This window comes from Indicator indicator, chromosome 38 (assembly GCF_027791375.1).
Source record: "Indicator indicator isolate 239-I01 chromosome 38, UM_Iind_1.1, whole genome shotgun sequence".
NCBI lineage: Eukaryota > Metazoa > Chordata > Aves > Piciformes > Indicatoridae > Indicator > Indicator indicator.
In genome coordinates, this window is record NC_072047.1 from 2,182,685 (window position 1) to 2,197,246 (window position 14,562).

The window sequence follows — 14,562 nt, forward strand, 5'->3', positions numbered from 1 at the left end:
TCAGGCACAGCAGCCTGGCTCGCCCCGGCCCCGGCGGCTCGCAGCGGACGTGCGGCAGCGCCGGCGCTGCATGGAGCCTCCCTGCTCTGCGTCCTGCCCGGGTGAGCTAAGGGCAAGGCGGGCACCGGGGCCCCCTCCCTGCCGCAGCACGGCCGTGGGTGGCAGGGCAGCGGCCACGTGTCTGTGCCAGGCTCCGCGCACCGACGGCTCCGGGCTCCCGGCGAGGGCAGCGGCGCCCGGCGGCAAGGCTGAACGGAGCCGACAGCCGAACGGCGGCACCCAGAGCGGCTGGGCACGGAAAACCCCGGGCTGGACACGGAAAACCCCGGGCTGGACACGGAAAACCCCGGGCTCCCTGCGCCCTGTGCCACCGGGATGGGTGGGATGGGGTGGGAAGGGATGACATGGATGGGGTGAGGTGGGATTGGATGGCAGGGATAGGATGGGATGGGATGGGATGGCAGGTTTAGGATGGGATGGCAGGGAAGGTGATGGGATGACAGGGATGTGTGGGATAGCATGGAAATGATGGGATGACAGGGATGGGATGGTAGGTTTGGGATGGGATGGGATGGGATGGGATGGGATGGGATGGGATGGGATGGGATGGGATGGGATGGGATGGGATGGGATGGGATGGGATGGGATGGCAGGTTTAGGATGGGATGGGATGGGATGGGATGGGAGGTTTGGGATGGGATGGGATGGCAGGTTTGGGATGGGATGGGATGGGATGGGATGGGATGGGATGGGATGGGATGGGATGGGATGGGATGGGATGGCAGGTTTGGGATGGGATGGGATGCTCAGCACATCTGAGCTGCCTGGAGCTGCTCAGCCCTCTGCAGCTGTTCTCCTTCAGCTCAAGCTGCAGAGGAGGCAAAGCTGTTTTCTGTGGAGGCATCTGGGCAGAGTAGAGCAGGCAGCACCTCAAACATCATCTCCTGCAGCCCTGCAAGCCCCAGGGCTTGTCCCTTAGCTCTCAGCATCACCAGTGACCAGCAGGAGCAGGGCAGGGATCACCCCCTGGTGATGGGCACTGGGGAGGCCACAGCTGGAAGCCTGGGGTCAGTTTTGTGCCCCTCATTGCCAGAAGGACCTTGAGGGCTGGAGCAGGGCCAGAGTAGGGCAACAGAGCTGGGGAAGGGTCTGGAGAAGAGACTGGGGAGGAGCAGCTGATGGAGCTGGGGGGGTTGAGGCTGGAGAAGAGGAGGCTGAGGGAGACCTCATTGCTCTCTACAGCTCCTGAGAGGAGGCTGGGGCCAGGGGGGGTTGGGCTCTGCTCCCAAGGAACAAGAGGAAATGGCCTTAAGTTGCATCAGGGGAGGTTTAGGTTAGCCATGAGGAAAAATTTCCTCCAGGAAAGGGTTGTCCAGGCCTGGCCCAGGCTGCCCAGGGCAGTGGTGCAGTCCACATCCCTGGAGGGATTTCAAAGCCCTGGAGCTGTGGTGCTGAGGGCCATGGGGTGGTGGTGCTGGGGCATTGCTGGGCTCAGGGTTGGACTGGGTGCTCTGAAAGGATTCTTCCAACCAAAACAACTCTGTGTTTCTATCATTCTAGGACCTCATAAGCCACCACCCAACTCCAACAAGCCTAATTAAAAGCACAAAGTAAATTGGTGTGGGACCAGTGCTGGCCCTCCCCTGTCCCACTGCATCCCAGGCTCAGCCACAAGCCTCACGAGGAGGTGAGACCTTCACTCACCTCATCCAGCTTGGTCTGGTGACATGGGAAGGAGAAGGTGAACCCAAGGGGCAGTTTCTTGTCTTTGATATTCAGCTTATCCAGGAAGTTGGCCAAGCACTCAGCAATATGGTCAAAGAGCTGAAAAGAAAAAAGAGGAGAGTGAGGAACCAGCCAAGGTGGTGCAACAGAGAAACTCCTGCACTGCTTGAGGGGTCCCTCAAGGGGTCTGCCACCCCCACCACACCTCCCGGGTCCTCACCCATCACCACATTTGGTGTCCAGGCAAGAGACTGGAGCACTGCCCTATGAGGGAAGGCTGAGAGCCCTGGGAGTGGTTAGTGTGGAGAGGAGAAGGCTGAGAGGGATCTGATCAATGTTCATCAGTAGCTGAGGGCTGGGGGTCAAGAGGGAGGGGACAGCCTCTGCTCAGTTGCACCCTGGCACAGGACAAGGGGCACTGGATGGAAACTCCAGCACAGGAGGTTCCACCTCAACGTGAGGAGGAACTTCTGCACTGGGAGGCTCCCAGAGCCCTGCAGCAGGCTCCCCAGGGGGATTGTGGAGTCTCCTTGTCTGGAGCCTTTGCAGCCCTGTCTGGATGTGTTGCTGTGTGCCCTGTGCTGGATTCTCTGCTCCTGCTCTGGCAGGGGCTTGGACTGGAAGATCTCCAGAGGTCCCTTCCAACCCCTAACATCCTTCGATCCTGTGATCTGTGATCCTGTGAAAGATCTACCCAGATCCTGCTGGGCAAGGCAGGAACAGGAGGATGCTCCAAGCCCATTACACAGCTCCGGGGCTCCTTCAGGCACAGAACTGCCCCAGGAAGGTTGGCTCCTCCCATGGCAGTGCCTTCTGCAGCCCAGGAAAGTGGAGCTGGGAGGGGGAGAGAGGGGTTGGACCCACCTGCACCCCACTGCCTCGCATGAGCTCCTCAGGGATGGCATAGATCTGGTTCTCCATCTCCACCTTCTGCAGGCCATTGTCCGAGACTTTCACCCTCAGCACACGGAAGTTGGTGCCACCCAGGTCCAGTGCCAGGAAGTCCCCATCCTCTGTGACAGCCCAGAGCAGAACAGTCAGGTGTTGGTACAGGACAAGGGGGGATGGATTTAAACTCTCAGAGGGAGATTCAGAGTGGAGAGAAGGGAGAAATGTTTGACACTGGGGGTGGTGAGAGCCTGGCCCAGGGTGCCCAGAGAGGTAGGAGATGCCCCAAGCCTGGCACCACCCCAAGTCAGGTTGTTTGGGGCTGTGAGCAACCTGCTCTGGTTGGGGATGTCCCTGCTGGCTGCAGGGGATTGGACTGGATGAGCTTCAAAGGTCCCTTCCAACCCAGACCATTCCATGGTTCCATGATTTAACTCAGCAGGTTCCTCTTAGCAGTCCTGACCCAGACAGCCCCAGAGCAGGCAGAGATCAAAGCCACCTCCCAGACATGAGGGTGAGGTTGGATTCTTCTCCAGCTCTCCTTGTTTAATTTATCTTTGTATTTTCCCTTGATTTGGTCAGAGCCCTGGGTGCATTTCCTGCCCCTTCTCTGCACCCCTGGCACCCCCAGAGCTGACAGAGATCAAAGCAGCTCCTTCGAGATGTATCCTGACTCCCTGGGCAGGGAGTGCAGGAGGACAGATCCCACCAGTGGCATCCAGCCAAGCCCATGGCCAAACCCCAGTGCTCCAGGGCAGAGATCTCCAGCCTCCTGCTCCATAAGGAAGAAGCTGGCAGAGCTATCCTGGCCCATTCCTAAGCCTTAGGGTGGTGAGGGGTCTTGAACACAAGTCCCAGGAGGAGCAGCTGAGGGACCTGGGGCTGTTCAACCTGGAGAGGAGGAGGTGGAGAGGAGACCTCATTGCTCTCTACAGCTCCTGAGAGGAGCCTGGAGGCAGGTGGGGGTTGGGCTCTTCTCCCAGGTAAGAAGTGGACAAGAGGAGCTGGCCTCAAGCTGCACTAGGGGAGGTTCAGGTTGGCTGTTAGGAAAAATTCCTTCCCAGCAAAGGTTCTCTGGCACTGGCACAGGCTGCCCAGGTTGGTGGTGGAGTCCCCATTCCTGAAGGGTTGTTTGGATGAGGAGCTCAGGGCCATGGTCTGACAGCCATGTGGAGGGAGATGCTAGGTTATGCTTGGAGTCCATGACCTCAAGGTCTTTTCCAACCAGCTGATTCTGTGATCTTCTATGATCTCTGCTGATGCAGGAGGAAAGCTCCCAACCCTCCACCCAAGCAGAAACTCAGGACTTTGGGAAGATATTTGATATGTGGAAAAAGTCCTGGTGCTCAGGCTGGGCTGCTGCAGCCTGGGCCAGCCTCCTGCCCTGCTTGCCTGAAGGCAAGACTGAAAGGTGACAGCAGGAAAGCAGGGAGCAAAAACATCCAAAAGACCTTCAGGGACTCATTGCTGCCTTCCCTGGGCAGACAGAGGTGGAAGGAAGAAGTTTGGGCAGGGGTGGAAGGAAGAAGTTTGGGCAGGGGTGGAAGGAAGCAGTTTGGGCAGGAGTGGAAGGAAGAGGTTTGGGCAGGGGTGGAAGCACTTTGGGCAGGAGTGGAAGCAGTTTGGGCAGGGGTGGAAGGAAGAAGTTTGGGCAGGAGTGGAAGCAGCTTCTCCATCAGTGTCAGCCTAGAGCAGCCCCAGGTCCTGCTGCCTCCACGACCCAGCAGGGCTCCCCTCCCGCTGGTTCGTGCCAGCCCAGGCACAGGGCAGCTCTCCAGACTCCAGCTCTGCCGAGGGATGGGGTGCAGGGAAAGTGCCAGGCTGGCTGTCGGAACCCCCAGCGGCGCGGGGCGAGGGCCGGGGGAAAGCCTCCCTCAGCACTGTTTGATTTCTGAATGCATCGAATGTGCTGCGCTGGCTCCCTGGGCAGATTACGGTGCCCGGGGGCCGCATTGTGCCCGCCGAGGCTCGCACAAAGGGGCTCCGGTGGAAACAAACCCTGCGGCTCATTGGTATGCGAACGGCAGCGGGCGGCCGGCAGCTCCCCTGACTCCAGCTGAAAAGGCAACCCTGCGGCCAAGCCTGCGGGGCGTCCATCTGTCCTGGCATCCTTCCTGGCGCTGACCCTCCGAGCGCTCGGGGCGAGGGAACCGCGGATGGTGGCGGCCCCGGGGCCGGGAGCGGCTTCACAAAGTCCCTCGGCAGCTGAAAAGGTCCTTTCAGAGCTGCTCTGGGGCTGCGAGGAAGTGAGATGAGAGGGACCTGAGCGGCGGCCAGGGGCCGGGGAAGGGGGGAGAGAGGGGAGCAGTGCTAGGAGGTCAGTGGATCTCCCTGGTGGGTCAGTGGATCTCCCTGGTGGGTCAGTGGATCACCCCTGGTGGGTCAGTGGATCTCCCTGGTGGGTCAGTGGATCACCCCTGGTGGGTCAGTGGATCACCCCTGGTGGGTCAGTGGATCTCCCTGGTGGGTCAGTGGATCACCCCTGGTGGGTCAGTGGATCTCCCTGGTGGGTCAGTGGATCACCCCTGGTGGGTCAGTGGATCTCCCTGGTGGGTCAGTGGATCACCCCTGGTGGGTCAGTGGATCACCCCTGGTGGGTCAGTGGATCACCCCTGGTGGGTCAGTGGATCTCCCTGGTGGGTCAGTGGATCACCCCTGGTGGGTCAGTGGATCTCCCTGGTGGGTCAGTGGATCCCCTGGTGGGTCAGTGGATCACCCTGGTGGGTCAGTGGATCTCCCTGGTGGGTCAGTGGATCACCCCTGGTGGGTCAGTGGATCTCCCTGGTGGGTCAGTGGATCACCCCTGGTGGGTCAGTGGATCTCCCTGGTGGGTCAGTGGATCACCCCTGGTGGGTCAGTGGATCTCCCTGGTGGGTCAGTGGATCACCCCTGGTGGGTCAGTGGATCTCCCTGGTGGGTCAGTGGATCTCCCTGGTGGGTCAGTGGATCATCCCAGGGGGGTGAACGCGTCACCCGGAGGGGTGTCAATATATCACCCTAGCAGCATCACTGGATCACCCTGGTAGGTCAATAGATCACCCTGGAGGGGCCAGTGGATCACCCCAGGGGAGTCAGCATATCACCCCAGGGGAGGCAGTGGATCACCCCAGAGAGGGGTCAGCACATCACCCTTTGGAGCATCAGTGGATTACCCCAAAGGGATCAGCCCAGTGGGGGTCAGTGCATCATCTCAGTAAGGTCACTGGATCACCCCTGAGGTGCTCAGGGAATCACTCCAGTAGGGGAGTCAGTGGATCAGCCCAGGAAGGGTCAGTGGATCACCATGGGGAATCAGTGGATCACCTCAGGAGGGGTAGGCAGATCACCTGGGGTGGGCTCAGTGGATCATCCCAGAAGGATCAGTGGATCATCCCAGAGGGATCAGTGGATCACCATGGGGGGTCAGTGGATCACCATGGGGGGGTGGGTGTCAGTGGATCACCCCAGAGGATGCTGCAGGACAGAGCAGGTTTGGGCTCACAGAGGTCCCAGCCCTGCCCTGGCTGCAGCCCCAGGGGTTGAGGCTCCCCCGAGGTGGCCTGGCCGGGGCTGGGGAGCCCCTGGGGCACTCACAGCAGGAGCCAGCAGGAGCTGGAGCTCAGCCAGTCCCTGCCCAGGCTCTGGCCAAGCCTCCCCTGACTCTAGAGCAGCACCACCCCCTGCAAGAGCCCCGAGGCAGGGAGTGCTCCCAGTGCAGCAGTAAACCCCAGCCCTCCCCAGACAGCACCCTGGAGCCTGCCCTGAGCGGGGCAGCATGGCCAAGGCATGCCCAGGGCAGTGCCCACAGGGCTGGAGAGTGGCAGGGGAGCACTGGGGTGCCCCAACTCCTGCACTGGGGCACTCAGACCCTGAGGGTTCTTTTCTTCTCCTCACCTCATGCCCACCTTGACCCCTCGCAGGTTGAAACCAGCTGGTTCTGCAGGCTGTCTGCCAGCCCCAGGGCACAACTCGGGCACCTCTCCTTGTGGGGGTGCTGAGAATGCACCAGGAGAGCCCCTGGTGAAGCTCCTCCTTGTCCTGATGGCTTCCCATGGGGATCCAGCCTCAGCCAGGGATGGGCAGAGCTGCAGGCAATGCGTGGCTGGGCACAGCTGGCAGTGAGTTCTGTGCCAAGCAGAGGTCAAGCTGTCCTCCTGCCCCTCTTGCCGTTGGCACAGATGCTGTTCTACTGCTAGCAGGGCATGAAAAACACCTCAGGGGGGTGATAAAAGCACCAGGGCTCAGGATGCTGGAGCCAAGAGACTCCCAGATCACTCAGCTCCTGGGAGATGATGCTGGAAGCCAGGAGGAGCACAGCCCCAGGAAGGGCCAAGGAGCTGGGGACAGAGCTGTCCTCCTGTCCTGCCCACACCTCCCACACCTGGCATCTTGGCTGAGCCACTGCCAGGCTTGGACTGCAGGACTGTGCCCAACCAGCTGGCACCTGCCAGGCTGTGCTGGCATCCAGGCAGTCCTGGGCAGGCTGCAGAGCTGGGGGAGAGGAAGCTCAGGAGGTTCAAGCAGGGCAAGGGCAGGGACCTGCCCCTGGGCAGCAACAACCTCCTGCAGCAGCACAGCTGAGGGGGGAGCTGCTGGGAAGCAGCTGCAGGAGAAGGAGCTGGGAGTGCTGGGGGCCAAGAAGGTGCCCAGGAGCCAGCAATGTGCCCTGGGGGCAAGAAGGCCTCAGTGGTGTCCTGGGGGGCATGGGGAAGAGTGTGGGCAGCAGGGCAAGGGAGGTTCTGCTGCCCCTCTGCTCTGCTCTGCCCTGGGCAGGCCACAGCTGCAGTCCTGCCTCCAGGTCTGGGCTCCCCAGTTGCAGAGCCTGGGAAGTGCTGGAGAGAGTCCAGGGCAGGCTGGGAAGCTGCTGAGGGGCCTGGAGCAGCTCTGGGAGGAGCAAAGGCTGAGAGCCCTGGGGCTGAGAGCCTGCAGAAGAGCAGCCCCAGAGGGGAGCTGAGCAATGCTCAGCAAGAGCTAAAGGAGCTGTGGGGGGCAAGAGGCTGGGGCCAGACTCTGCTCACTGGTGCCCAGGGACAGCAGGGCAAGGGGCACAGACTGGCACCCAGGAGGTGCCACCTGGAGAGGAGGAGAAAGTTGTTTGTTGTGAGGGTGCTGGAGGGCTGGAGCAGGCTGCCCAGAGAGGTTGTGGAGTGTCCTTGTGTGGAGAGCTTCCAACCCCCCCTGGGCACTGTGCCCCTGGGCAAGCTGCTGTGGGTGCCCTGCTGGAGCAGGGGGGTTGGGCTGGGGGAGCTCCAGAGCTCCCTTCCATGACACCATGAAGCAGTGTCAGCACCCAGCCTGAGCACCAAACCCCCCTTGAGAGACTGCTTGAGAGCTCTGAGTGGTTTGAGTGCTGAGGTCAGGGATAGGTTCCCAGCTTTGCAACAGGAAAAAGGCAGCAAAATGTCCCTTGGGAAATTCCCAGGCTGCAGGGACACAGCAGTGGGATGGCCTCTGCTGGCTGATAACCACAGCTTGGTCCTCCCTGGGTGCTCCCTCCCTAGCTGATAAGGTATCAGCTCTGGTGCTGAGCCCACAAACCAAACAGTGAGCTCAGAGCCCAGGGGCTGATTGCTGCCAAAGAACCACCTTGGGGTGGCTGTTTGGTGCCTTCAGAAGTGGCTGTGCCAGGTGAAAGCTTGGGGTAAGGTGGGCAGAGGAGCCTGGAGCTGGGCCTGGGCACTGCAGCATCATGTGCAGGATCATGCCCCAGCTGTGCTGCCAGCCTAGTGCCAGCATCTCCTGGGCTGGTCCCCAGCAGTGTGGGCAGCAGGGGCAGGGAGGGGATTCTGCCCCTCTGCTGTGCTCTGCTGAGACCTCCCCTGCAGTGCTGGGGCAGCTCTGGAGTCCTCAGTACAGACAGGGACCTGCTGGAGAGGGGCCAGAGGAGGCCACAGCAATGCTGGCAGGGCTGGAAGGGCTCTGCTGGGAGGCCAGGCTGAGAGTTGGGGTTGTGCAGCCTGGAGAAGAGAAGGCTCCAGGGAGACCTTCTGGTGGCCTCTCAGTGCTTCAAGGGCTGAGCAGAAAGCTGGGGACAGAGCTTTGAGCAGGGCCTGATGGGACAGGCCAAGGGGGGATGGATTGGGCTCCAAGAGGCAGATTGAGAGTGGAGAGAAGGAGAAATGTTTGGCACTGAGGGAAGGGAGAGCCTGGCCCAGGCTGCCCAGAGAGGTGTGAGCTGCCCCATCCCTGGCACCATCCCAGGTCAGGTTGTTTGGGGCTGTGAGCAGCCTGCTCTGGCTGGGGATGTCCCTGCTGGGGGCTGGAGTGGATGAGTTTCAAAGGTCCCTTCAAGCCAAACCACTCTGTGGTGATTCTGTGATTATCTTGGAGCTGGTCACCCCTGGCTTCCCACCTCAAACCTCAGGGCTTCCAACCTCCTGCAGTGCCATTTTTGCTGCAGTCAAACCACTTAGTAACAAAGAGGACAAAGAGAAGGAGCTGGGGCAGGTCCTGGCTGTGCCCTGCAGGGTGGTGCAGCAGGAAGAGGAGGTTCAGCCCCTGGTGTCCCCCAATCCCCCTCTCCATCTGCAGAGACCTTTGCCAGCCCTACCCTGCTCTGGGCTCTGGGCATGGACTCAGAGTTTTCTCTAAAGCCTCTCAAGACCTTGGGCCACATGAGCTGGTTATGGACAGAGTCTGAGCTCACCAGCAAGGTCAGGGTGCTGCAAAGACTCATCCCCTGCATTTCCAGGGATGTGACCACCAGAGCCATAGAAGCAGAGAATGGTTTGGGTTGTAAAAGCCTCTGAGCTTACCCAGTCCAACCCAGCACCACCCTGGGCACCAAACCCTGGCCCCAGCTGCCATGGCCACAGGGTTCTGGAACACCTCCAGGGATGGAGACTCCACCACCTCCCAGGCCAGCCTGTGCCAATCCCTGACCACTCTGGCAGCAAAGACATTTTTCCTCATCTCCAACCTAAGCCTGCCCTGGCACAATTTCAGGACATTTCCTCTTCTTCTGTTACCTGAGACTAGGGAGCAGAGCCCAATCCCCCCTGGCTCCAGCCTCCTCTCAGGAGCTGCAGAGAGCAATGAGGTCTCCCTCAGCCTCCTCTTCTCCAGCCTCAACCCCCCCAGCTCCATCAGCTGCTCCTCCCCAGTCTCTTCTCCAGACCCTTCCCCAGCTCTGTTGCCCTACTCTGGCCCTGCTCCAGCCCTCAAGGTCCTTCTGGCAATGAGGGGCACAAAACTGACCCCAGGCTTCCAGCTGTGGCCTCCCCAGTGCCCATTACCAGGAGGTGATCCCTGCCCTGCTCCTGCTGGTCACTGGTGATGCTGAGAGCTAAGGGACAAGCCCTGGGGCTTGCAGGGCTGCAGGAGATGATGTTTGAGGTGCTGCCTGCTCTACTCTGCCCAGATGCCTCCACAGAAAACAGCTTTGCCTCCTCTGCAGCTTGAGCTGAAGGAGAACAGCTGCAGAGGGCTGAGCAGCTCCAGGCAGCTCAGATGTGCTGAGCATCCCATCCCATCCCAAACCTGCCATCCCATCCCATCCCATCCCATCCCATCCCATCCCATCCCATCCCATCCCATCCCATCCCATCCCATCCCAAACCTGCCATCCCATCCCATCCCATCCCATCCCATCCCATCCCATCCCATCCCATCCCATCCCAAACCTGCCATCCCATCCCATCCCATCCCATCCCATCCCATCCCTGCCATCCCATCCCATCCCATCCCATCCCATCCCATCCCATCCCATCCCATACCTGCCATCCCATCCCATCCCATCCCATCCCATCCCATCCCATCCCATCCCATCCCATCCCTGTCATCCCATCATTTCCTGCTATTTCTCTGGCCCAGCTCCAGCCCTCAAAGTCCTTCTTGGAACAAGGAGCCCAACCCTCACCCCAGGCTTCCAGCTGTGGCCTCCCCAGTGCCCAGCCCAAGGGCACAATCCCTGCCCTGCCCCTGCTGCCCACCCCACTGCTGCCCCAGGCCAGGCTGCTGCAGCATCCTCCTGAAACCCCCAGGCCATGGCTATCAGCTGCTGGGGCTTAAGGAGGAGGCAGCAGCAGATCCTTGGTTCAGTGTCAGTGTGGAGGAGGAAACGTGGTGGTGCCAGCTGAGCCTGGGACCAGCAGGAAGGGGCAGGGTGGGAGATGGGGTTTGCACTAAGCAGGGAGAGTCCTTGGGGCTCCAAGGAGAAGCTTACTTGGGGTCTGCTTCCCCCAACCAGCCTGCAGCAGGATGGCACAGCAGGGGGTGTGGTGGGTGCTGGAGCCAAGCAAAGCAAAAGGTGCTTTGAGGAGAGGTCCTTCAGTCTATGCTCCTTGAGTCTATGCTCCTTGATTCTCTGGTCCTGCTCCTTGATTCTATGCTCCTGCTCTGGCAGGGGGGTTGGACTTGATGATCTCCAGAGGTCCCTTTCAACCCCTAACATCCTGGGATGCTGGTTCTCAGGTCAGAAGCAGAAATCCTCCCCTGCTCATGCTGTGAAGCCACCAAGAGCAGAGGAGGAGGAGTGGCAGGGAGCTGGGGCTGTGTTTTGACTTCAAGCTGTGGATGTGACCTTGGCTCTCCCTAAGCATTTCTCATCCACCCCCAGCCAGGGGCTGAGCTTACCCAGGCCTAATCCCAGAGACGAGGCAACTCCAGCTGTGCCAAGGAGGAGTAGAAGGGCAGGGAGGAAGATGTGGAGCCCCTGGGGCTGCCAGGATAGGGTCAGAGCTGCTGTGACCACAAGCAGGGCAGGAGCAGAGGAATAACCTGGGGTGGGTGGCAGCTGTGGCACCTGGAGCAGGTGGGAGCTGAGCTTCACCTCCAGCCAAAGGCAGACTTTGCTTAGAAGCCTCAAAGTGGAAGGAGGAGGGACATGTCCTGAGACACTGAGCTCCTCCCCAGCTGCTCTCACACTGTCTCAGGGGAGCTGGCACCCAGCCCTTCCCTCACCTGACCTTGGCTCACCCCAGCTTGCCACCTTCCAGCCCCCCACTGCAAAGCCCAACAGCAGAGACACCAAAGCTGCTCACAGCCTGGATCCAGCTGGAGCCCAAATGGGAATCTCAGCACCTGGCTCCCCAGGACTTGCTTGAAACCCTTCTGCTCTCCAGTCCAGGGGCAGCTGCAGCCCCAGCAGCCCCGTCCTGGAACGCTTCTCGTGCTGCCCTGCCCTGTTCCCCCCACACTGAGCTTGCTCTGGGACAGAAGTGCTTGGCTGGACATGGGAGAAGCTGTGGACTGGGAGGACATGGGGAAGGAAGCCAAGGACTTGGGGAGGGGCTGTTTAGAAGGGCTTGAGGTGATAGGATAAGGAGCAACGATTTGAAACTGGAGCAGGGGAGATTTATGTTGGAGCAGGTTCAGAGACAGCAGTGAAGATGAGCAGAGGCTGCAGGACCTCCCCTGTGGGGCCAGGCTGGGAGAGTTGGAAATGTTCAGGCTGGAGAAGAGAAGGCTCCAGGGAGACCTCAGAGCAGCCTTGCAGTACCTGAAGGGCTCCAGGAGAGCTGGGGAGGGACTTGGGACAAGGGCTGGGAGTGCCAGGATGAGGGAGAATGGCTTTGAGCTGGGAGAGAGGAGACTGAGACTGGAGATGAGGAAGAAATTCTTTGCAGAGAGGATGGGGAGAGACTGGCACAGGTTGCCCAGGGAGGCTATGGGTGGCTCCTGCCTGGAGGTGTTCAGGGCCAGGCTGGATGAGGCCTTGAGCAGCCTGGGCTGGTGGGAGGTGTCCCTGCCCATGGCAGGGGGTTGGCACTGGATGAGCTTCCAGGTCCCTTCCAACTCAAACCATTCTGTGATTCCATGACATCAGGAAGGAGTTGTGCACAGTGAGGGTGGTGAGACCCTGGGACAGGCTGCCCAGGGCTGGGGTTGAGGCTCCATCCCTGGAGGCATTCAAGGTCAGCCTGGCTGTGTCCCTGTGCAGCCTGATCCTGTTGGAGGTGTCCCTGCTGAGTGCAGGGGGTTGGACAAGATGCCCTTGGAGGGTCCCTCCAAACCCAATGGATTCTGTGGTTCTATGAGTTGCTCTTGTAAGGGCAAGGAGAGAGCTTCTCCCTTCTCCCCAGCACAGGCTGGGGTGCTGAGAGCTCTGCTCCTGCCCCCCAGGAGCTCTGAGAAGCTCCACCAGCACCCAGTGCCCTGGGCTGCCATGGTTCCTGTGCCCAGGGGCAGCATGCTGGCCACCCCTGTAATTAAAAATGTTCCCCTGCATGGAGCCAGATTGAGATCTCCCTCCTGGGGCAGGCAGCCAGGCCCAGCATGGAGCTGTTTGTGCAGCACAGGGGGCAGAGCACAAGGGGTGCAGCAGCAGGGTGGCTCTGGGGACAGGGATGGTGCCAGGCTCAGGGGGGGCTTAGAAGAAAGCTGGGGACAGACTTTTGAGCAGGGCCTGTTGGGACAGGACAAGGGGGGGATGGTTTGAAGTAAAAGCTGAGATTCAGACTGGGGATAAGGAAGGAATTTTTGATGCTGAGAGTGGTGAAGATCCTGTCCCAGGTTGCCCAGGGAGGTGGGAGATGCTCCATCCCTGGAACCATTCCAGGTCAGGTTGATTGGAGCCCTGAGCAACCTGATCTTGCTGCAGATGTCTCTGCTCCCTGGGCAGGGGCTGGCCTGGATGACCTTTAAAGGTCCCTTCCATTCTGTGATGCCTGTGGCCCCCCCAGACACTTGCCCCTCGTATCTCACTGAACCTCACCAGCAGCTGGCTGGGGATGCAGACCTCCAGCTCCTGCCCTGGGGCTTTGCTTCTACAGGGCAGCAAACCACCAGGGATGGTTTTTTGTGGCTGTTGGAGCAGGGCTGCCTCTCAGGAGCACCACCCCCCACCCTGCAGGCTCACCCCAGCCTCCTGGGGAAGGAAGCTGCAGTCTGCCCAGGCAGTGCCCGCTGAAGCCAGGGCAGCTGGGGCTCCAGGCATGGCATCTGCTGGGACCTGCTCGCCTCCAGAAGCCAAGTATGGAAGCACAGCAGTGGCAAAAGAGCTGGGGGTGGAGGGGGAAGGGCAGACAGCACCTAGCACCAGCTCCCTTCCTCCCTTCCTCCTTACCCACCTCTGCTGCTGGCTACAGCAGCCTGTGCCAGGCTTTGCAGTGACCCCCGCGGGGGTGCTGAGGTTGGAGCAGCCCCAACTCTGAGAAGCTCTGACCCAGGACCTTCCCCAGGGCTGCAGCCAGCCCAGGTGTGGAGCAAGGGCAGCTCCAGCTGCTCAGGGCTCTGTCCATCCCTCTCCTGCAGCTGCCAGGACCCCTGGGGGACTCGGCAGGTCCTGGGTGCAGCTGCATCCTGCTGCGCGGCAGGCAAGGGGCAGTGCCACGGGGGCCACAGGCAAGCTCCTTCCTGAACCACTGAGCTGGGAGGGGGAGGCACAAGGGAATTCCCCCCGGGAATGCTGCAGGAAGTGTTTTTTTGGGTCAGGAGGAGCAGGCTGGAGCCGAGAGCAGGGATGCACTGGGCTGGGGTGGGCAGAATGGGCACATTGTGAATGGCAGAGCCCTGAGCTCCTGCCGGGGCTCTGGTGGCATTCAGAGTGGTTGGCACCACCACAGTGCCAGTGCTAATGAAATCTGATGAGCTGGACCCGTGACTGTCTCTGTGCTGCCAGCAAGGGCATGCCAGGGCTGCTTCCCACCCTCCCTCCACACACACAAGAGCCCTCCCCCCAGCCCTGGCACAGAGCCCTGCCTCCCCCCTCCCCCCCCATGCCTCAGGGCCACGTAGAGCCCCAGGATCAGGAGTGGAGGTGGCCATAGAATCATAGAATCATAGAATCAGCCAGGTTGGAAGAGACCTCCAAGATCCTCCAGTCCAACCTATCCCCCAGCCCTATCCAATCACCCAGACCATGGCACCAAGTGCCTCATCCAGGCTCCTCTTGAACATCTCCAGGGATGGTGACTCCACCACCTCCCTGGGCAGCACATCCCAATGGCAATCACCCTCCCTGTGAAGAACTTCCTCCTCACACCCAGCCTAGACCTCCCCTGGCACAGCTTGAGACTGTGTCCTCTTGTT

At 60.6% G+C, this 14,562-nt stretch overlaps 1 protein-coding gene across 1 annotated transcript in view; it reads right to left on the minus strand.

The window, feature by feature from the left end:
* LOC128978686 (hexokinase-2) overlaps positions 1-14,562 on the minus strand; it is a 39,175-nt gene that overhangs the window by 11,745 nt on the left and 12,868 nt on the right. Inside the window, exons 3-4 of the mRNA XM_054396638.1 lie at positions 2,590-2,738; positions 1,705-1,824 (exon numbers count right to left, since the gene is read on the minus strand). Coding sequence (XP_054252613.1) covers positions 1,705-1,824; positions 2,590-2,738 — 269 coding nt within the window. The remainder of the gene's footprint in view (positions 1-1,704; positions 1,825-2,589; positions 2,739-14,562) is intronic.